This window comes from Colossoma macropomum, unplaced genomic scaffold (genome assembly GCF_904425465.1).
Source record: "Colossoma macropomum unplaced genomic scaffold, Colossoma_macropomum, whole genome shotgun sequence".
Taxonomy (NCBI): domain Eukaryota; kingdom Metazoa; phylum Chordata; class Actinopteri; order Characiformes; family Serrasalmidae; genus Colossoma; species Colossoma macropomum.
Window position 1 is genome coordinate 45,607,743 of NW_023494787.1, and position 23,244 is coordinate 45,630,986.

The 23,244-nt window shown below is 40.6% G+C and overlaps 1 protein-coding gene across 1 annotated transcript in view; it reads right to left on the bottom strand.

Annotated features, from left to right (window-relative positions):
• Positions 1–312: 312 nt before the first annotated feature.
• The window catches only part of LOC118806169 (histone deacetylase 9-B), a 64,033-nt gene continuing 41,101 nt past the window's right edge, over positions 313–23,244 (bottom strand). The window contains exons 8-12 of the mRNA XM_036567555.1: positions 17,442–17,564; positions 11,300–11,465; positions 10,747–10,752; positions 8,938–9,149; positions 313–4,458 (exon numbers count right to left, since the gene is read on the bottom strand). Of these exons, the coding sequence (XP_036423448.1) occupies positions 4,096–4,458; positions 8,938–9,149; positions 10,747–10,752; positions 11,300–11,465; positions 17,442–17,564 (870 nt within the window). The 3' untranslated portion in view covers positions 313–4,095. The remainder of the gene's footprint in view (positions 4,459–8,937; positions 9,150–10,746; positions 10,753–11,299; positions 11,466–17,441; positions 17,565–23,244) is intronic.

Here is a 23,244-nt window from a genome sequence, read left to right on the forward strand (position 1 = left end):
AGTCCTGTAATGTACTGTTCCACTGGCTATCAGACGTTATGTCCATGTCTGACAGGTCCATAATGCACTACCGTACTGTAAGCAAGATCAGCAAGTGATATCCCAGATTTACACTGGTTTATGCCTCCTAGAGGGATCAGCCCGGCCAGCTGCACACGCAAAGAGAAGACCACTCTACCAATTTATGTGAAATAACAAAGACCACCTGCAGACCAAACATCTACCTCCACACCCACTATTCCATCACATAAACTGTTTTTTTACATAAATGTAATTAGCAGACACTTTGACATGATGAAGAGTTGAGCTGTATGTCAATGCACAGAAGGGACCTTTATTTTGTTAGAAAAGATAAGTGAACAAACATACAACACGAGGCTAAACAAAGAGCACAAGGTAACAGCATCTTTTCTCTCTGTCCACAACCCAAGTCCACTAAGAGATTAAAAGAATGGTCAAGAACTTTCAAACTAAATGTCAACTGTTCATATTAGTGGGTCACTGTTGCAAATCATAGTCCTTTATTTTAGTGACCAGGACAGTATCAAGCTATGAAACAATGCAACTTGTCACAGAATGCAATGGAAGGCTCAGCTAATATGCTAATTTCAAATTAAAAGTCCCCAGTATATGTTTTAAAAGACAAAATTGACCCTTGTTAGTTTATGTCCTTTGTCTTATTAAGCAAGAATTATATCATTTAAAAGGTACACTTGTTTTCCTGAAATCTTCCATCAAAATGTTCCTAAAACATCTTCTGATTTTTGATTATGTCACAGTGCAGGAGAGGGGGATGGGGTTGCATTCTGGATATTAATTTCAATAAAAGCACTTCCTCAATGGTCTAAAACTTTATCGTTTTTTAGGAAATCATCCACAGCTCTGTTCATTTACAATATTAGCACTGCATTAGAATCATTTTGTACATATCTGCAACAAAACTGGCTTTATATTATTAATAGGTGCTGAATGAAACACTTGGAAAACTGCCTGACTGATGTGAACATATGTAAGAAGTCAGGCAATTTTAGGCTGGGATTTGCAGTTGTAACATTTTGCTGAGTACAGTCTCTAATGAATGCCAGCGTTTCGGAAATCAATGTTCGGTTGAAAAAAAAAAAGCCAAACCATCCTTTTAATCCAGCGACTTGGGCTATACATCACTCCCTCATATGTTTCACACATGTTGTTCACACCAATCATTTGATGGATGAAATCAGTTTAATTATATTTTAAAATAAACAGTAAATGTTCGTTTTCAACAACAGTCCCAGTGTCTAGATTAGATCAAACGCAGCAACTGCACACCTGCAGCCAGAACGCCAATCGCTCTCTTTACTTATGTTGAATCACTAGTGATTAGGAAATGTGAGAAACAGGAAAAAACGGCTTGGATTACTTTATTGTCAGGTGAACTAGTAGTTTGACTGCATACAGTGCTGTGAAAAAGTATTTGCCCCGTTCTGATTCCTTCCTTTTGCATACACTTCAGTGTTTCAGATCTTGGGACTAAATTTAATATAAACCCCTTACATGGCCAGGGCCCGCCGGCAGGCCCAACATTTATAATCCAGGAATAGCTCAGCCAGTTTGCATTGAAGTCTCTGTAGTTACTAAATAACAAGCCTTAGTATGTAATAAGCCTGGGATTTAAAGGGGTTATAACAAGGATAACCTGAGTAAACACAAAACACAGTTATTAAATGATCGTTTCATTTATTTATTTATCCAACACCAGCTGGCTCTGTGTGAAAAAGTAATCGCCCCCTTAGTTACTAACCTCTCAATCAAATTTAGTTGATGTCTGGGAACAAATAAACTAGACACACCCAGGGTTGATTACTGCAAGCTCAGTTTGAATCTAAAAATCGTTTAAAGAAACCCTCCAATGTGGCTAAATAAAGGCAATATTCCTTCGCAGCGAAGTGTCTGTTGATGATAAAGGAGGCACAACCAGTTCCTGAGCTTGGGGGGGGGGGAGTGATTACTTTTTCACACTGCCGAAAAAGGTACACTTTAAATCAGATGACCCTTTAAAAACCTTGTTTTGTGTTTCCTCGTGTGCCTCTTGTCTTTTATCCCATTTCGTGTGCGAATCGGAAACCATTTAGTGCGTACAAAAATACAGGACATCAGCGGGGGCAAATACTTTTTCACAGCACTGTACGTGAAGGCAAATGTGCTTGGCAGAATGCACGTGACATCACAGTTGGACTACATTAAGATCCGTAAAACGGGAAGAAATGAAAACAATCGAACAACCTTCTCAGTCCCTGTTCATACAGAATATGTACATTTAAACAAACACCCGAAAAGCTCGCTATCAAGAGTTATCACGCAAGGAGACGAGGTGGAAAGTCTTCAGTGAGCGTCCATCTGCAGCTGGACTACGGCTGGTTTTGTCTCTGTGGTATCCTAGTGAAAGTAATATCTTGGTGGTCATAGCTTTTCTATATTACACGCAACAATATACACAGAAAAGTAGGCAATGGAGGGAGAGAACAACCGCACTAATCTGTGGATGATAGTGATGCATGTGTCAGTGTCGCTGCTCTGTGTCCGAGAGAGAGAGAAGAGTATCAGGTAGAGCAAAGGTCACAGGGGACTGTCACAACCTGACGGTTACAGTTAAAGTGATAGTTTGGTCAAAAATCAAACGCACACAATTTTACAGTTTTGCACTGGAGCAACATGCAGTTCACAATAGGCCTACAATGAATCAACACCATCAATAACACTGATAATAAATCTATGTTATCTATGAATTGATGCAGACATTTGGGGATTAAATGACTCTTATCAGGAGAGGCGCTGTAATCATGTTTCAGAGCAAATTAAACCTAGTGCTAAAAGCTTTTTTCCCCAAAAATACTCAACCATTCAGGGATTTGAACTCTAATCTCCAACATACAAAGTGTACTGTTACCCACTATGGTATCCAACAGCTATAAACCTCAGATATATTACTTTATTTAAGAGCCCTGTTATTAGTTAATAGTTACTAGCATCCCTTGCTGCATTTTTTTTATTTAATAACCATATTATGCAATGTGACATGTTCTTAAAGAGATTATCATGGTGTTAGTGCATGCATCTAAAACATGTCAGAGTTACGGAGGTGAAATCCCTATAGGCGGACAGTAGTGCACCCGAGAGGTGCACCCAAGAGTGAAGCTCTTGATGAATGGTCATAAAAAAGATAATTATTTTGCACACAAGCCAAGACAGACTACAGTCTGGAGGCATAGGGGTCTTTCAGGGCTTCAGGAAAACATTCTTCACTAAAACTTATTGTTTTGTGTCTGTGGCCAGTGAAACGTAACTTATCTGGCCTCATGCATGTAAATAGTGCAGTTTTACTGTATTGAGCTTCAGTTGATGATAGTCAGGCTGTTTATTTAGCTTTGTTTAATCATTAAAGGGAAATAATAATTTGCTTTTCCCTTAATTTAGTGACCGGGTCACTATTGAGCTATGAAACAACTTCTCATTCGAATATGTTAATTTCAAACTAAAAGTCCCTAGCATATGTTTTAAAAGTCAATATTGACCGTTTTAGCTTGTTAGTTTATGTCCCTTTCATGTTAACCATCAATTTTATCATTTGTTTTCCATCTTCCAACAAAAAGCTTCTGAAATATCTTCTGAATCAAAAATCAAAACTGACTGTCATTACTTTGTAGCCACATTAGCCTCATCACTCCAGTGCAAAACTAAAAAAGCAAACATCAGACACTAAAAATGTCTCGGCTGATTGACTAGATTAATTGTGTAAATTTGCTTTTTTCACTGAACTATCCCTTTATATCAGCATAGCTTTAGGACCCATGCCCTCTTCATCTCTAGATAAAGGAGAGAAAGAAAGGAAGGAGTTAAAAAAAGAGAAGAAAGCAAAGACATTGAGACAACACTGGGCCAAAAAGGTGTTCTTCTTTCACTTAACCTTGTTTATAACGTCCAGTTCATTCTTGTATCATTAGAATGTTGTTGTAACTCTGTCTTTCTCTCTTTCCCGTTTATTCCACCCTTTTCCTTTCTCCTTCCTTATTACTCTCTCTCTCTCTCTTTCTCTCTCGCTCTGTTACTCTCTCTACCTCACACGTCAGTCTCTGTCATGCTCTCTACACGTTGTTCAGTCTTGACCTGCAGCAGTGCAGCATCTTTCAGCTGCTCTTCACTTGCTTTCTTCCCCTCATCCCTCCTTCTCACTGCTCCTCCGTCCCCTCTGCTTCCTTCCTCCATCCTGCTCTCAGACTCCAGCGGCTCTTCCTTTACTCTGATCACCCCCACCTGGGCTGGAGGGGCCTCCGTCTGCGTGCCGTTCTCTAATCGGCTGCTGCTGTGAGTGCGGATGACTCCAGCAGGGGGCAGTGTGAGCTCCTGCCCCGACGCTCCTTCCTCGTCCTCCTCCAGGTAGGCGGTGGGGTTCCGCAGCTGCTCGATGGACTGAGACAGCATCTGAGAAGAGAAGGCGAACCAGGTGAGCCAGTACAGGAGACAAAGAGAAAACATCTTCATCACTTTCTTTCTGCCTCTCCTTCTTTTGTACTGTTTTATCCTGCCAACTGAATTAGCACCACTGACTGACAGACATGCTCAGTGCCCAGAGCTCAACATCATTGAATGTGATTACTTGGATTATGAGAAGCAGAAAACGTGCAACAAACTTCTAATACTGAACTTCTGAAGTGTGGAAAAATATCCCTGCAGACATCTTGGGAAAATAACTTGTGCATAATGGTCATTTTGACTGGAAAATGAAATGAATTAAGGGTGGTTGCTGACTTTTTCAGAGTACTGTATCGGTCAATAACACTGATATTAACAGCTTATGGTTTTAAAGAAATAACGTTATAACAAACATGCACACATAAAACACTTTTCTATGAAGAGAACTGATTAAAAATAAGAAAAACAAGAGGTAATTAACAAAAAAACAAGATTACAAAGAATGCTGGATAGCTCCGCCCCCCAGTCCTACAATATCTATAATATCTACAATATCTCCACGGACAATCCACAGCACATAGCAAATCTGTGCCTGTGCATATAGATTGACGTCTTGTACATCTTTCATCCATATCTTGTATAATCTGGAATATATATATATATATATATATATATATATATATATATTCACAAATTGCATATATGAAAATGTGTACATAACAACTGTACATATTATAGTTTATAGACTAAAACTATAAACTGTAGACTATAATGTGTGTATATATATATTTTTTCTTATATAATTTTGTATAAGTACTACAAGCGGGCTACGCACCTACGATTTTCACTCGTCTTCACACCTGTGTAAATGTGATGTGACAATAAATGTGCTTTGATTTGATCTACATTATTTAAGAATGTAAGTTTCTGCTTTTTATTTAAAAAAAAAAACTGTTGAGAAGAGACTCATATTTCATATTTCAACTAAACTAAAACTGGAGCATAAAATTTAAATCTAAAAAAAGTAATATTAAATTATATTGTGCAATATCGCTGATTATCGGAATTTTTAGTCCCATAATATTTGTAGTTTCATATCAGTCAGCCCTAGCACAATACAGACATTATTGGGCAGCTGTTTTCATTATTATTTCACACATTTCACAGCTGAATTTGATCTATGTCTCAAATTACATGCAAACTCTTGGACATGCTGATGCAAACACATGATTGCTTCAGCATTTATAAACAGCATTTGAATGTGAATTCCACATCCGCCTGCCCTTGATGTCTCTGTGAATCTTTCAGTAATATGAATGAGCTGGAGTGCAGCAGATTTGGTTGATGATGTGGCCTCTGTGAATGATTCTGACATTAAGTTCATTATCTTCTTCTAAATTCTCCTGTTACATTTGACCGAGAACCATAATGGAAGTCTTCAGCTTTCAGGCCACCCAATCAGGCTGCAGTCAGCCAGCAATAACTGGTAAAATTATACCACCGAGAGATGCTGAAAACATCTGCGTAGAAAGATATAAAGTGGGTAAATTTCACATGTAGACTTTAGCCGCACACACTGGTGCCAGCCAGCTCCTCTCTCAGGCCTTCAGGAAATGAAACTGAGGTAAAAGTCTCAAAATCCAGGGATTAGAGAGAGAGTGTGGGGTGGGGGGGTTTAAACCTGATGGGTGGAGATATACATGAGTAAAAGAGCCAACTTAGACAAAGACAAAGTGAATGAAGAAAAGTACAAGAAGAAAAGAGAAAGAAAAGAAAGAACACAGGCACTGAGAGATCAGGCCTTCAGGAGAATGTGATCAAATATCAGGCCCATCAAAGAAAGCCAAAGAAAGAAAGAGACAGAAAACGAAGGGGAGATAGATAGATAGATAGATAGATAGATAGATAGATAGATAGATAGATAGATAGATAGATAGATAGATAGAGAAAGAGAAAGAGAACTGCAGAGAAGAGGGAGAGAGAGAGGGAAAGAGAGACAGACAGGGAGAGGGTAAAAGAAGAAGAGACAAGACAAACTAAGAAAGAGAATCAAAAGAGAAATAAAGAGTAGAGGAACAGAGAGTGAACAAGAAAACAAAAGAGCAACAAGAAATAAAACGAGGACAGAAAATCAAGAGAAAACAGAGACAGAGAAAGAGTGTGTGTGTGTGTGTGTGAGAGAGAGGGAGAGAGAGAGAGAGAGAGAGGGAGAGAGAGAGGGGTAAAAAGAAAGAGTTGAGGCCCTGGCAGTGCGGCCCCAGTGTAAACATCCTGCTGGGATTTGCCCACTTCCTGTTCCGTCCAGGCAGCAGCAAGGGGCTTTTAATATGCCGTCCCTTTAAGAGCCCTGAGCTCTTATAAAAGGCCATCAGGAGCTGCAGCTCCACACCACCAACCACAGCACTCGTTAACTCCCACTCAGCAACCCCCCCCACCAAACACGCACAGACGAGTACAGGATCAGACCTGGTCAGCAGCTCAGAGACCGCTTAAACCCTGCAATCTGGATTATGTATAATCCTGCATTCTACATTCACATCACACATGATGTCTATCAGGGACCTATCGCTCTCTTTCACTAAAGAGATCAACCTACAGGCACTGGGCCTGCCTTATTAACACCTCTATAAAACTGCCGAAACTTGACTCGTGGTGTAGAGCAGAGGTGTCAGCCTGGAGAGTTTAGCATTCTACCCCATTAAACATGATTTAACTCATCATTTCACTCTGATGCTATTCATGAAATGCATTAGAGAAAGTTAAAGTGGAGCGGCCAAAATAAAAAATGTAACCATCGCCACATCATGCCTACTGATCAAGACAGACAGCGGAGCACCTTTAGCAAAAGACTCATAGCAAGGAACAGTACAGTAGATTGTTTGTACCCACAGTACACAGATCGCACTGTACAACACCTCGTCACTGTGCCGGGACATTATTGGACACTGAGCCACTCATATTGCACTGCAACTTTGTTTATTTTGTTTATTATATCTCATATTGCACTGCCACTTTGTTTATTTTGTTTATTATATCTCATATTGCACTGCCACTTTGTTTATTTTGTTCATCGTATCTCATATTGCACTGCCACTTTGTTTATTTTGTTCATCGTATCTCATATTGCACTGCCACTTTGTTTATTTTGTTCATCGTATCTCATATTGCACTGCCACTTTGTTTATTTTGTTTATCGTATCTCATATTGCACTGCCACTTTGTTTATTTTGTTTATCGTATCTCATATTGCACTGCAACTCTGCATTGTCTCCTGCATAGTATTCATGCAATAACTTTGTATTTTTGTACTGCACATTACTCGTATTGTTTATTGTTTTAGTATATTTTATTCTATTATTAATCTGAATTTTCTTTTTATTTCTCTGTATATAGTGTACGACAATACTTTGCTCCTGTTCATTTTGCTCGTTTTGCTCTTTACTGTGCTTTGTACCGCTGCAATGGACGACTTTCCCTCTGGGATCTATCTATCCATCTATCTATCAGTCTATCTATCCATCTATCTATCTGTCTATCTGTCTATCTATCAGTCTATCTATCTATCTGTCTATCTATCTATCTATCTATCTGTCTATCTATGTCTATTTGTCTATTTGTCTATCTATGTATCTGTCTGTCTATCTATCTATCTATCTGTCTATCTATCTATCTATCTGTCTATCTATGTCTATTTGTCTATTTGTCTATCTATCTATCTGTCTGTCTATCTATCTATCTGTCTGTCTATCTATCTATCTATCTATCTATCTACTCACATCCTGCAGCGGTGTCACAGTAGTGTCTAGAGCAGGGGTCGGCAACATGCGCCTCTGGAGCCACATGCAGCTCTTTTACTGCCCTGTTGCCACACAATTTGATTTTTTAGGGAAAAATAAAATAATCCTCCTTTGCAGTAAAATAAAGCTCTGCTGATCGTTCTAATACATTTTTAACAACAAATGGTCTTAAACGCTGGAGTTAATGCATTAATGCTAATTCACCCTTTGACCCTGAAGATCACAGAGACTTCTGGTCACATAGCAACGCAGATAACAATCTTGTCTAGTTAATAGCTAACAAAAAAGCAAAGAGAAAGATTTAAGACGTGAATTCTGAGACTGGAGCATTCTGCACATAAAGGGCACGGTGCGCAGCGCACAAAAACAGTCCAATGGTAACTATAGAAAAAAAGACATAAACTTTAAACCCCTCCTCTACTCACCCCATTTGCATCCAGTTTGCATGATGCTAATTGGGAAGTAATGCTTCCTGTACATTAGCCTCAAATCTACACACTTCAGCAAACGTTCACACTAAACACCTTGGTTGATCGGCTACATTTGGTGTAAGTGGGGAAAACTCTGCACATTTGCTTTGTTGATGAACTATCACTTTAATTACTAATTAGCACAGAGCTGTTGCCTTTCAAGCCTTGAGTTTGACACCCCCGTTTCAGTAGTACAGCGAGGCTTGCTGTGTCTAATGTACCTGGTTGATGTGGACCTGCTGGTGGTACTGCTTCTGCTTCTCCACAAAGTTGTGGTGCTGCTGCTGAAGGACTAGCTGGGCCAGCGTGCTCTGGGGCAGCGGCGCCGACTGTGTCCGGTTCAGAGGGCGGTGCCGCGGCAACCTGGAGCGAGCACCTCCTCCTGACCGCTCCTTCATCACTAGGGGAGACTGGGGCAGCACAGAGACACTACCTGAGACCAGGCAGAGAGATGGAGAGAGAAAAAGAGAAAAGGTTTAATCATCTCAACAACTGTGTTGGTGCAAAGCCAGAGATAACAGTAACCCTACCAAACCTAACATCTTGCTGGTGACACATTCAGAGACTTTGGCCCAATTCCATTTCAGCCCTCACCCCTACCACTTAGCCCTCACCCCTTCGTTTCGCGCATTCGTCTCAAGGGGTAGGGTGTCCCGATTTTAGTTGAGATAGAGGGGGAGGGCGAAGTGTTAGGGCTACATGGCCCTCCAAACAGACATTTTTCAGAGACTCACTCCAAACAGAGTGTTATGACTAAAAACAGAAAAATTGGCAAGATGGCTGCGCGAGAGACCAAAAAATTGTGAGTATTTTCACTGTTAACAATGACAGTAACTGTTGTATTATCTTAGTTTGTTGATGTGTTTGTTTTGATGTGTTATGGTCCTTTTCCTCATAACAAGCATAAAAAATCCACTAGCAGTCTGCCGATGTCTCGGTTAATTAAACTTAAATGAAACCATTTAAGGTGGAATGGGAAATTATTATAGAAAAAAGAACCGTACCAACCAGAATACACCGAAACAACATTAAACTAAGATAATATAGTGGTTATCGTAATTTTTTATTGAAGAAAATACCCCCACACCATTTGAAAGGAATATGATTCCCTAAATTTAACCAAAGACCAGCAGCGACGTTGCTGAAAGGTTGTCCCATTTTGAAGGGGAAGATTTCAACCACTACTCCTTGTAACTCAGCAACAAGGGGCAAGGTGACACTCGATAACAAGAGGTAGAGGTAAAAATAAGAAATGGGATTGGGCCTTTGTCTTTGTCACCTTTAACCACTTAAATAGCCTGGGCCCAAAGTATTACACAATTATATAACCTAAAAATAGCTCAACCAGTATGCATTAAAGTTCTTATAGTGACTAAATGATAAGGCTTAGTATGTAATAAGTCTGGGACTTTAATGGGTTAACTCTACCCCCATCTATCTAAAATGGGGGTATAATCAAAATCTACCCCCAGAGCAGCTGATATGCATGCATGTCCACGTTGGTCAGTAAAATGGATCAGCATGTGGAACTGGAGCTTTCTGTGTGCTGCTGTCTTTCCTGTGTCACTGTGTAAAAAAGCTCCATGCTGCCTTAATTGTTGGATGCACTGTGACAATTTTAGTGCGCACACATTCAAAACGGAATTCAGATCACTATAGAAATTACTATTGTTTATTTCTTTAATCCGAGCAATGATAAACGGCCACTAAAGTGTGACATATATTTCTATTCATATGTTTTCTTTTTCAAAAAGACAGTTTGTGATAGAAATACAGGCTGCTCCATAATTATTGGCACCCTCGGAAAGGATGGGTACAAAAGGTCTTTTTGGGTAATTTGCTAAATCTCATGCAAAAAATGAGAACCTTTAGTAAAAGAAAACAAGAATCATTCTCAAAAGATATTTCTTTTAAACAAAACCACGTCACTACTACTGACATCCCTGTGTGCACTTTGTGCAACGTCCCAACGGCAGACATAACAGCAATGAGTCTACTACTAGTGGTTGGTGTAGTGTAGTGGGTAACACCTCTGCCTTCTACCCTATAGACTGGGGTTTAGTCCCCTGCCTGGGTAAGCACCCTACACTATACCAATAAGAGTCCCTGGGCAAGACTCCTAACACTGCCTTTGCCTACCTGTGTAAAATGATCAAATTGTAAGTGGCTCTAGAGAAGAGTGTCTGCCAAATGCCATAAATGTAAATGTACTACTAAACTGCTTGATGCGTTTGGAGAATGCAGTGCAAACTCTCCTCAATACACAATCACAAGCGCTTATTGATCATGTGCACACAGTCGCTCAGATCACAGTGCCTGCAACGATAAAGGCAGCACTGTAGCATTCAAAAAAGCTCCAATTCCACATACTGATCCATTTTTCTATCACCAACATGGAAATGCATGCTCACCAACTACTCTGGTGGCAGATTTTAACGACAAAGACTCTGAAAGGATCACCCGTGAGAAATGTAAGCCAGATTAATGAGTGGTAAAGACAGTGTCCACTGTTTTTTCCATACAAAGACTCCCTGCAGTTCCCTGACAATCTGGTGGTGTGATGGCGAGCGCTGAGTCACGTACCGGGCGAGAGCATCTTCTGCTGTCTGTTCTGCTCCTTCAGCAGCAGGTGCTGCAGCAGGGCCTGGTGGCTGCTGTTGACTTTCGCCTCGCGGCAGACAGCTGGCACCCCACCAACAGGCTGCCCGGCCACCACCTCTCCTGCATGCCCCTTTAAAGACGTGGCAGACTGCAGAGTAGAGCAGAGAGAGATAGAGAGAGAGAAAGAGGTCACGCACAGGAAGATAAAGAGGTTTTCTAAGCTCTTGTGCAATACTGAGAAACTTGGCTTCATTCCACTGACTCACGGAGAGGTTCAAGTTACAGGTGTACTGCACAGATTATTACTATGTCATGACAAACGGGCAACCTGCTGGCTTATATTTGAGCAATTTAATCACCAAAAAAATGCTTTATAAAACGGATAGTTCTGGTCTAATTGGATGTGCCACGTTTGACATTTTACTTGATATACAAACACCTATGACCATAATTAAATTCTGTATTAATGCTCCAAGTTATTGTGCTGAGAATGGACTATTATGCTGCTTCTAAGGACCGGATGAAGTACGATAGATGACATAAGAATTTGGTTTAGTTGAAACTGAGCAGCTATTATTCTAAATAACAAGGCTAAAATATTGCAGGCTAAACAAAGATACAGGCTAACAATATTTACTGAATGATTCGGTGTAAAACTGCAATGCATAAGGAATATGTTTTTGAATGTCTTGTATGCTTCAAATGTCTGTGATCAGCTGTAAAAGTTTTAAAAATGAATGTGTGGCTCACTTAGCTTGATGCTAACACAGCAGGGTAATGCCATAGAGATGCTAGTGGTGGTAATTAGGTCAGCAAAAAGTACTTTTAAGGCAAAGTTTCTGCATTAAATAAAAAAAAATAGTTTATGAAATGACTGCGGTACACAATTATGTGCATGCGTAGAGAACCGCTTAACGTAGACGTTACCATGACAACCAGCATCACGTGAGTCCAGTCAGAGTGAGACGAGCAGCTGTGAGCAGCGCCTGTGTTTTTAATTCCTTTAAAATGATGTCAGACTCAGGAAAACATACTCATGTCCTTATTAAAGAAGGCCGAGAGGAAGACGTCGTGTTCTGAGACACATAAGCTGGACGCCCGTCCCACCGCCGTCTTTTAAAGATCAGAGCATAAACTTTGTCTCCTCTGCAGACCAGTTTCTGCTCCGCCATGTTGAACGTTATAAACTTTCACTATGACGTGACGAACATGAGCAGAACGTACTTAAACTTTGCGATTGGGAACGTAATCAGATTCAGGCGTTTACACGGTTATTATTGTTCTATTTAATGAATTATTTACAGGATTATCCACCTCGTTCAATTGCCTCAATCGGACAAGTCTATACTGAATGAGGTGTATACATGGACACATTGGATTCTCAGGCTGCACGTAAACATGACTAATAATGGATGACCGAACAGTTCTTGTTTCCCTTTAGCAGGTCATGGTTGCTTGGCAACAAAAGCCTACTCTACAAACTACATTTCCTTTAAACTACATCGTTTATTGCGATTATTATTAATAACAGCTCAAAATATGTATTGACAATGGGCCTCTTGCGGCTGAGTTTCACAATGTTTTACTCCACTTTACATAATGCCTAACAACACCTCTCACCCCTGAAAAAAAATCACACTAACACACAGTCTCTAGTGGCTTATTGCTTAAATTAAAATGCTGTTGCTACAAAAATACTCCCATTGCACCCAGTTTAGTCAAAACATTGTTTTCCTGCCGTGAAATCCTGAAAGCAGCACAAAGGTATTCAACGCACACAAGCGAGCCGCATAACAATCCTCTATCCTGAAATACAGTGTTACGAGGGGCAGTAAACCTGGTTTCTCTCCGTTTTTACCATGCTGTGATGAACGAGGCGATAAAGAGCACACCCTGAAACCCAAAACTCACACTCCCTATTTACACAAGAGCTGGAGAGCCTTTAGGTCAAAGGTCAAAGCCCCCCACGGCTGGGCATTAATCCAGAGAGCTGGAGAGAAGGAGGAAACTGTTTGCAATACCTCATCTCTATCAATCTGTCTCTCTCTATCCTTTGCTCACTGTCTAAATCTCTCTTTTTTATCTCTCCCTCTCCTCTCTCTCTCTCTTTCTGTCCTTTGCTCCCTTTCTTTCTTTCTCTCTCTCTATCCTTTGCTCACTCTCTAATTCTTTCCTTTCCTCCTCTCTAGTTCTCTCTTTCTCTGGTCTTTGTCCATTCTCTTTCTTGTTCTCTCTCTCTCTCTCTGTCTCACTGTCTCTTTTTCTTTCCACCTTTTCTCTCTCTTGTTCTCTTTCCCTTCCTTTCTCTTTTCATCTCTCTATCCTTCTCTCATTTGCTCTCTTCCTGTCTGTTTCTTTCTCTCTCTCTTTCTCTCACTGTCTTTTTCTCTCTAACCTTGTACCTTTTCTCTCTCTTGTTCTCTTTTGTTTTCTTTCTCTTTTTATCTCTCTATCACTCTCTCACTGTCTCTTTCTCTCTAACCTTCTACCTTTTCTCTCTTGTTCTCTTTCTCTTCCTTTCTCTTTTCATCTCTCTATCCCTCTCTCATTTGCTCTCTTCCTCTCTCTCTCTCTCTGTCTTTCTCTCTTTCTCTCTCTTACTGTGTCTTTCTCTCTAACCTTCTACCTTTTCTCTCTCTTGTTCTCTTTCTCTTCCTTTCTCTTTTCATCTCTCTATCCCTCTCCCATTTGCTCTCTTCCTCTCTCTCTCTCCCTCTCTCTCTCTCTCTCTCTCTCTCTCTAACCTTCTACCTTTTCTCTTTCTTGTTTTCTTTCCCTTCCTTTCTCTTTTCATCTCTCTATCCCTCTCTCATTTGCTCTCTTCCTCTCTCTCTCTCTCTCTGTCTCTCTCTCTTTCTCTCTCTTACTGTCTCTTTCTCTCTAACCTTCTACCTTTTCTCTCTCTTGTTCTCTTTCCCTTCCTTTCTCTTTTCATCTCTCTATCCCTCTCCCATTTGCTCTCTTCCTCTCTCTCTCTCTCTCTCTCTCTCTCTCTCTCTCTCTCTCTCCAAAATAAGACTGTCTCTCAACAGTCTCGTTCACCTTGCGTGCTCTAAAAGGAGTCGTGTGACTGCAGTCCTCTCTCCAAGGAGGATTCTGTTCATATCTGTCTGCCGCTCCACGAGCAGAATTCCTCATACGGTATTTCTTGCTTTCTCCTAGAATAGAAGGGGCCCGATGGCTCACTTACTCCTAAAAATACTGTTTCAGATACCTCGTGTTTTTCTAAGAGGCTCTATTCATATCTGCTGCCGGTCCAGACTGAGGCCAGTGTTCAGAAACCTCTCGGAGCAGGAGTTCTGTTTATGGATATGTCCTGATCCTATCGAGATTAAGATGATTGTGGATGTAGAGGGAAAAGTGGGATGTTTGTTCTAATGGTGTCTGTTTCACTCAAGTGGATAAGTGAGAGTAATCGACAGTGATTGTCCGACAGTGAGCATACTCTGCACTTGTGGGACTCTGATAATATGACAGTGTCCAATTCGTTCTGGTAGAGAACTCTGAGAATAACCCTGAAGGCCCACTGAATGTTTGATGTTGTCAGATTCACTGTGGGAGAGAACTCTGAACAATTCACACTGTTAGGACTCTGTCTGATTCACTCTCACTGATGAACTGGAATGTCTGATGTTGTCAGATTCACTGGTGGAAAACGTTAGACTCAGTCAGTGGTGTTCAGGGCTATAAATGTCAAAAATGAACAAAACCACTCACTGCTACAGTAATGCTAAATTCCACTAGCTGATTTCCCAATTTCTTGCTATGTTGGTACTAAGCTAATGATGTTGCACATGAACATTGTTTGTCCGTTCTAGGAAAACACAAACCCTTAAATGGCCAGGGCCCAGCAGTAGGCCCAAGGTCTTATTACATGCTTCTATAACCCAAGAATAGCCCAACCAATTTGCATTGAAGTCCCTGTAGTTACTGAATAATAAGCCTTAGTATGTAATAATCTTGGGATTTTAAAGGGTTAACAGTGTCAGACGAAAACCTTGTATCAAAATAGTAACTTTTTATGGAAAATCGTTCTCAACACTTGCTAATAAATGTGAAAAAAAAATTAAAGAAAATACAAATTTTTGTCTTGAATTCAACGGTATTGCCCTGCCACCACTACTTTTTAACTTCACTGGTTTTAATAGTTAGGCTGTTTTTTTACAGAAGTATTCTTTTTTTTAACGTCCTGTTGGAGCCATCCAGAAGGCACAGCATGATGTTTCTGTCATAAAATTGCTCCTATCATTGGCTTTTAACCCTTTTGATGGTAGACCATAAAATGCAACTTTAGGAGGTCCCTGAATTGAACATTGAATAATGTTGAAAATTGCTTACACTGTCAAAATCTGACATGAGATTCTCGGAGTGTCAACTTCTCACATGTAAAGCTCCACATGTTAAAATCTGATGCAGAAAAACGATGACACCATACAAATGTTTACTCCATGGTACAATCATTACATCTCAGTGTTTACCCTGGCAACCTGGTATTTAATTTAAGTCAGCGTTTAGTAGGCGTGTTTAGTAGTTCAGATAGCCAATTAGAGGTCTGTATATTCTGGTACTGCTAATAGTCTTCATGTGCCACAGACAAGACTGAGAGTCTGATGGACTGTGGGCTAGGCCATGATAGCTGAAGTTATATTCTTCAGCTGAATTATACTGAGTTAGATATTTCCCAGTTCTCAGTGTTACCTCAAGAAGCCAACATGTTTCCACATCATCCACACACATTTACTAAACCGCTTATCCTTCTGAGTCGCGGGTCCACATCATCAATTGAGCAGAAAGTTATTTACCTTGTGTAGAAGTCGATGGCTGCCTCTCATATGATGCTAAACTGGGTTGTGATTTGCACAGTTACTGAAAGACTTCCTTTCACTTTTGAAAGTTTGCTTAGTAAAGGAAATCATGCTTATAATCAGTTTATAAATGTGCTCTTCTGTCTGCTTTCTTTGTGCTACTGAACTTGTCATATAGCCCTGCTGTGTAGATGACTGACAAAGGAGTGTTACAGCAACTTTCAAACTAAAATTATTCCCAATGGTCACCATTCAGAATGTAAACAATACATAAAGTTAATCGAGTGGTCATTTTGTCCCATGTCCAGCTGGCTAAACTCTTTCCACAGCACAACATCTTAATTTCCAGCTTAACTAAACCCAGCATGCTTAGCTGCACTACACAGGCGAGCGTCTACTTTTTATATAAGGTTAGTCATATGTACATGCGTTTAAACTTCTGCACATGCAAGTTTAAGTTTAATGCGTCAACTGATTTTTTGCCTTCATAGGTAAGCAAAACAACATTTATAATTTATAACATTAATAGTTTTTCTATGTTTAAATGATTTTTTCAAGCCTTAAGCAATGTTTTTTGATGAACTGATGAAGCTGTGTTTTCTCAGCAGGGCCGTCTTTATGGAGAGGTGTGAATTGTTTTTCACTGCAGAGGGTTCTCACCCCTCCACTTCATTGCTCACTAGCAGCTCAACACAGAGTGGCCACTAGTGGGCCTGCAGAAAGAGACTACTCTAATGCTGTAAGGTTTCAGTCCAGCTCCAGATAACCTAACCAGTGGGAAAACCTACGTGGACATATACCTAGACATCACAGAGAAAAGATTCCTAACTGGATAATTTTCCTTTTGGCATTTCAATATTTAACCCTTTCTTCCAACCAGAACTTAACAATGAAATTGGAGTATCACTACAATGCTTGAAGAGTTTAAATACTACAAGCATGATAATTCTCTGAAGGCCTCGAAGGGCCCAAGGGTTCCCTTCTGTAAAAATTACAGGTGCCAAAAAGGGTTTGTTGGAGCAAGAAGATCTACTATTCCTTAAAAGAACCTTACATGATTCATTAAAGAGACGCGTTTGAGTGTGATGAGCATTCTTAAAGTTTAAAGAACCTCCACACAGTATAAAATGTTCTGCACCAAGTTTTTTTCCCTGTAACAAGCCAAGAACCACTTAGAATCCTTTACTTTTAAGAGTGAGAGCCCCTCACAGTAAACTCTGAGTGCCCGATTGGCTGATTCTCTGGTGAACATCTCTCACTGATGAGACTCAAATTGAATGTCTTTCTCAATCAGGAGATGATCTCTGAGAGGAACTCACACTGATCGGAGAAGGTCCAGAGTGGAGACCCAAGGTGAGGTTGGGCAGGGATGGTGATGTGTAGAGGTTCAGCAGAGCCATGGAGCCGTCTGCCTTCATGATTCCACCCTGCGGCAAATACTTCTGGGAGAGAGAAAGAGAAGCAGAGTGATGTGAGACGTGTGCTGGAATCAGAGGGTTTGAGAACTTGGTCAACAAAACAAAGAGAAACAAAATCTCCCTACAATAATACTATTTCTGCTAATTTCTGCTAGTGCCCCTATAGGATTATAGTAGTATATTAGTGTTAAGCTAATGGCGATTCACTTGAACTATTTTGGCCATACTAGATTAAATGCTTGTAAAAGGCACTGCATGTTTTATTGGACGCTTGTAACAGACATTAACATATATATTACCCTGTAGCAGTTTTACAGTGACTGACACTAAGCAATCAGTGAAGGCATATAGTGACAACTGAAGTGAAGTCCTGCCCAATGGGGGAGCTCACTTGGCTATATCTACCTAGATATCACAAAAAACTCACTCTGATTGGATAATTGTCTGCTGGATGTTTCGAGATTTTAACCCTTTTGTTTTGAACCAAAACTTAACAATGAAATGAGTTGTACTACAATATGTGCAGAGTTCAAATACAACAAGAAGACATGCATTTTTTTTTACAGAAATTACTACGTTTTCTGAAGGCCTTCAAGGCCTTGAGGTTCCCTATAGGTAGTTATAGAATAAGAATGTTTTATATTAATAAATGCGTAGTGACCCTTCTGTTCAAGGGGTTAAAGTAGTGCTGTAGGCAAGACCACCACTGTTGAGTCCAAGTCAAAACTGTGTCAAAAGAAGGCTGAGACTAAGTCAAGTCTAAGACCAAATTAGAGCAAGACCGAGGCAAGGCCAAGACCCAAAAAAGTCCACTTGGAGCAGTTTGTGAAACTTTTGACCCGCTGCCCCAGTCAATTGTAAGTGATGTTAACATAGAGCTGGAAACAACATCAGCACAATAACTGTGCAATATGAGCTTAATGAAATGGGTTTATGCCCAAGCAGCTGCACACAGGTCTAAGATCACCATGCGCAAACAAAGTGCTGGCTGGAGTGGTGTAAGCCCACTGCCACTGATAAGAACTTGATAAGCAGTATTACACTACAAACACTGTAAGCTAGCTTGCTAGGTGCAGTTTACATTGAACAGGCCTACTGTTTGAACAAATGTTTGATTTAGCTTCTTCAGTCATGACAACTATATACCTGTTCATTAGAATTCTTTGGAACTACTACAGATGTAACAGCATCAATAGCAGCAAATAATCTAGACTATTTGTTTGTGGTAAAATGAAATTGAAACAAATGCATTCAGCAAGTTGTAGATGGAAGGAACCCATAAAAGACTGGCTGTAATGCTACTGTACAAGATTAAAGTTCTCAGAAACCTGAGAATGACATAACCCAAGTCATGCTATACATGTGATAGATTTAGCCACTGAGGCAAAATGATTAAATTAGCCTCCTCATTCTAACTACCCCTCCTTGACTTGGAGATGTGTGTGCATGTTTGCATGCATGTGTGAATGTGTAATGAATAGGGTCACTGGAGCTCACTTCCAAACAAGACATCTGACCACCAGTACAGACCCACACACTCTCTCTCTCCAGGTTTTCACCTTCTTATTACACCCCTGGGGGCTGTGAAAAGGAAAGCTTAATGTAACAAAGCTCTGAAAACGCCAAGCCCCCACTAGACAAACAGGAAGCTCCATGTCTACAGCATCTGTGAGGGGACTGAGGTTGTGTCAATATCACACTGAAAGTTTATGTGCATGCATGTGTTTGTTTTCATACATTTTCAGGACAAAAAATGTTCTGACTCTGAAGGAAACCCAAAGACAAACAGGCCTAACTTACATTGGAGGTCCAACATATTGGTCCTGACTTTGTAAAGTGATTTTTACAAAAGCTCCATTTTTCATTTTTTAAACCCAAATGAGCAAAAACATTTCTTTTTAGTCACTGAGATTAAGATTAGGGTTTGGCTTAAAGATTGGGTTGCAAATTACATATAGATATTTACATACATGATACATGTGAGACATATTATTATAACATATATAGAATTGAGACTCAACTCAGACTCGAACTCCAGAGACTCAAGACTCGACTCGGACCCGCACCTCAGAGACTTGAAACTCAGACTCAGGTTCTCATGCCAGAGACTCAAATCTCTACTTGGACTCACATCCCAGAGACACAAAACTCGGCTTGGGCTCGCACCCCAGAAACTCAAGACTCAACTGTACCTCGCACCCCAGAGACTTGGGACTTAACTTAGACTTGGACCGCAGGGAATCAAGACTTGATTTGGACTTGCCCCTCCAACCACCCCCCCCCCAACTCAACTCGGACTCACACCTCAAAGACTCAAGACTCCGACTTGCACCCCAGAGACTCAACTAAGACTCACATGCCAGAGACTTGATTCGGACTTGCACCTCAGAGACTTGAGACTTGACTTTGTAACGTGGTTTTTACAAAAGCTCCATGTTTCATTTTTTAAACCCAAATGAGCGAAACCATTTCTTTTTAGTCACTGAGATTAAGATTAGGGTTTGGCTTAAAGATTGGGTTGCAAATTACATATAGATATTTACATACATGATACATGTGAGACATATATTATATAGGTACTTACATATTTACAATACACTTCATATTACTATATAGAGGTACTTACATATATATATGACACGTATGGGATTATAATTGCACCCACATCTCAGAGACTCGACACTCAAATCAGATTTGGACCCCAGAGACTTAAGACTTGACTTAGACTCACAGACCAGAGATTCGACCCAGACTCACACCCCAGAGACTTGAAACTCAGAGTCAGACTCTCATGCCAGAGACTTAAAACTCCACTTGGACTTACACCCCAGAGACTCAAGACTCAACTTGGGCTTGTACCCTAGAAACTCAAAACTTGACTGGAACTTGCACCCCAGAAACTTGAGACTCAACTCAGATTTGAACTCCAGAGACTTGAGACTCAACTCAGACTCGAACTCCAGAGACTCAAGACTCGACTCGGACCCGCACCTCAGAGACTCGAAACTCAGACTCAGGTTCTCATGCCAAAGACTCAAATCTCTACTTGGACTCACATCCCAGAGACACAAAACTCAGCTTGGGCTCGCACCCCAGAAACTCAAGACTCAACTGTACCTCGCACCCCAGAGACTTGGGACTTAACTTAGACTTGGACCCCAGTGAATCAAGACTTGATTTGGACTTGCCCCTCCAACCACCCCCCCAACTCAACTCAGACTCACACCTCAAAGACTCAAGACTCTGACTTGCACCCCAGAGACTCAACTAAGACTCACATGCCAGAGACTTGATTCGGACTTGCACCTCAGAGACTTGAGACTTGACTCGGACTCGCACCCTAGAGACTCGAGAATCAACTTGGACTCGGCTTCCCAGAGGCTCAAGACTTGGCTAGGACTCAAACCTAAGAGACTCGAGACTTGACCCAGACTCATGCCCAGGAGACTTGAGACTCCATTTGGACTTGCATGAACTGACTTGTGAACACCTCTGCTGTCCTGACATTGTATAAAAACAAGTTTGTGTGTGTTTCTATGTGTGCACACTTTTCAGCTCTAGCTCAGTATGGGGGGTCCACAGATCCCGACACCTGGGATAGCAATTAAGCCCTAAACACAGACATGCACACACACACACACACACACACACACACACACACACACACACACACACATGCACACACACACATATACTAACTGTGTCTTAAGCCCACCCCTGTGCGTTTCACTGGACAGTTTTGGTAGACAAACACAAACAGGCGCTCTCTGGGGGCCGTGTGTGAAGATGAGCTGCAGAAAGAGCTCCATTGTGTCCAGGGGTTCCACAGGAGGAGAAGGGGGGGCTTTGCTGCCCCCGTACATTGGCCTTCAGCCCAATGAGGAAATGCTTGGGCAGAACTTCACAGCACATCCCCCCACACACCTCCCGCCTCCAGCCTCATACCAGCAGTTTCAGCCAGAAACCGCAGCACAGAGCGGAAAAGACCTGCCAGTCACAGTGAAGCAGAGGCTCGGCCTTAACCCCTCAAACCCCAGGCATATTATTCAGCTCTTAATCGTAAGTTTTATTATTTAGCAACTACTAAAAGTGTAACAATACATATATTTTCAGGTTTTATGTAATCGTCAACCTTAAGCCCAGGATTCTGCCAAAAAAGTTGGGACAGTATGTGAATGCTGATAAAAAACAGAAGGCAGTGATTAGTTAATTCTGTTTGACCTGCAATAAATTGAAAACAATAAAAAAACAATATTTTATGTTTTACCTAATGAAATTCATTGTTTTTTCCAAATATACGCTCATTCCAAATTTGGTGCTTACAACACATTCCAAAAAAGTCGGGACAAGAGCCTGTTTACCACTGTGTTACATCACCTTTCCTTTCAACAACATTTACTAATTGTTTGGAGACACACAGGACATTATAAGGCAAAACGGTCCCCAAAGAAAACTTCTTTCCTTAATCTACCATTATTTTATCATTATAATGTTACATATAAATTCAGAAGACATTTGTAGATTCACTGTCAGTTTTTGATAGTAAAATAAAATGGCTATATTTGTGTTGTAGACATGGTGACCCCTGGTTCCTATCAGCACCACTATAGAGAAATCAGAGTAAGTTTCACTACAATGAACCATTTCACATCAAACAACTCCGAATGGCTTTGTTTACATCTCAAACACTGAATAATGAATACAAATCGATGGAATTCCCTTTAAATGTTTGAAAAATGCAGAAACTGTGAAAAATTGTGGAACTCAACAGTAAAACAATCACATACAAACACATGGCACATATTGTAACACTGTTAATGCACGGTAGCAGCACAACTGTTACAATAGCATGTAGAAGGGAGGGAGGTATATACACATATATACATACATAAACATATATATATATATATATTTGTTGTTTTTCAGTTTTTGGCATAATTTGAAAGTGCCTGTTGTCCTTTACATTGTGTATAAATTTCATATATATATATATATATACATGTATGTATGTATTTAGGGAGACAGGGCGAGAGAGAGACAGGGAGAAAAAGAGCATCAGAGAAAGAGAGGGAGCAAGAGAAAAAGGTAGGGACAGAAAGAGGGAGAGAGAGTGAGTGAGAGAGAGGAAGAGAGAGAAAGTATGTATAGCTGCTCTAGGGACTGATGTAATCATGCTGTGAAGCAGAATGAGTTTTTAAGAGTGTTGTTTATGACACTGCTCTGTTTTACAGTACACTGTTATGAGGGCCTGGAGGAACACGCTCGCACTCTTTCAGCAGGTTTTCACACACACTCCAAACAATGGAACATTTGCCGGGGTGCGGAGCCGCTAGCCAACATGCGTAAACAACACATTGCGTGCTAAAGCATCATGGATCTCAACCAGCGGCTTTCGGGGGTGTCAAACTAAAGAGTACAGTAGCCAAGAACTGAACCTGTTTTTGCGCAACTGCACTGTTCCAGGTCGTTACTGCTTTAAGGCCAGTTTCGGTGTAGTTACTAATGGGATCACTTCACCTAATTTATGGGAAAATTAATCTCACTTCTCATTACTTTACCTCTACTTTACAAATCTGTACCAAGTGGAAACAGAAGGAAATGCAATCATCCTTTCAGTACTTTATTTAGAAAGAAAGTCAAACACGGTAAACATAATTTAAAAGGCCTGTAACGATCCATGCTTTTGAAGAAGACAGCCAGTTAT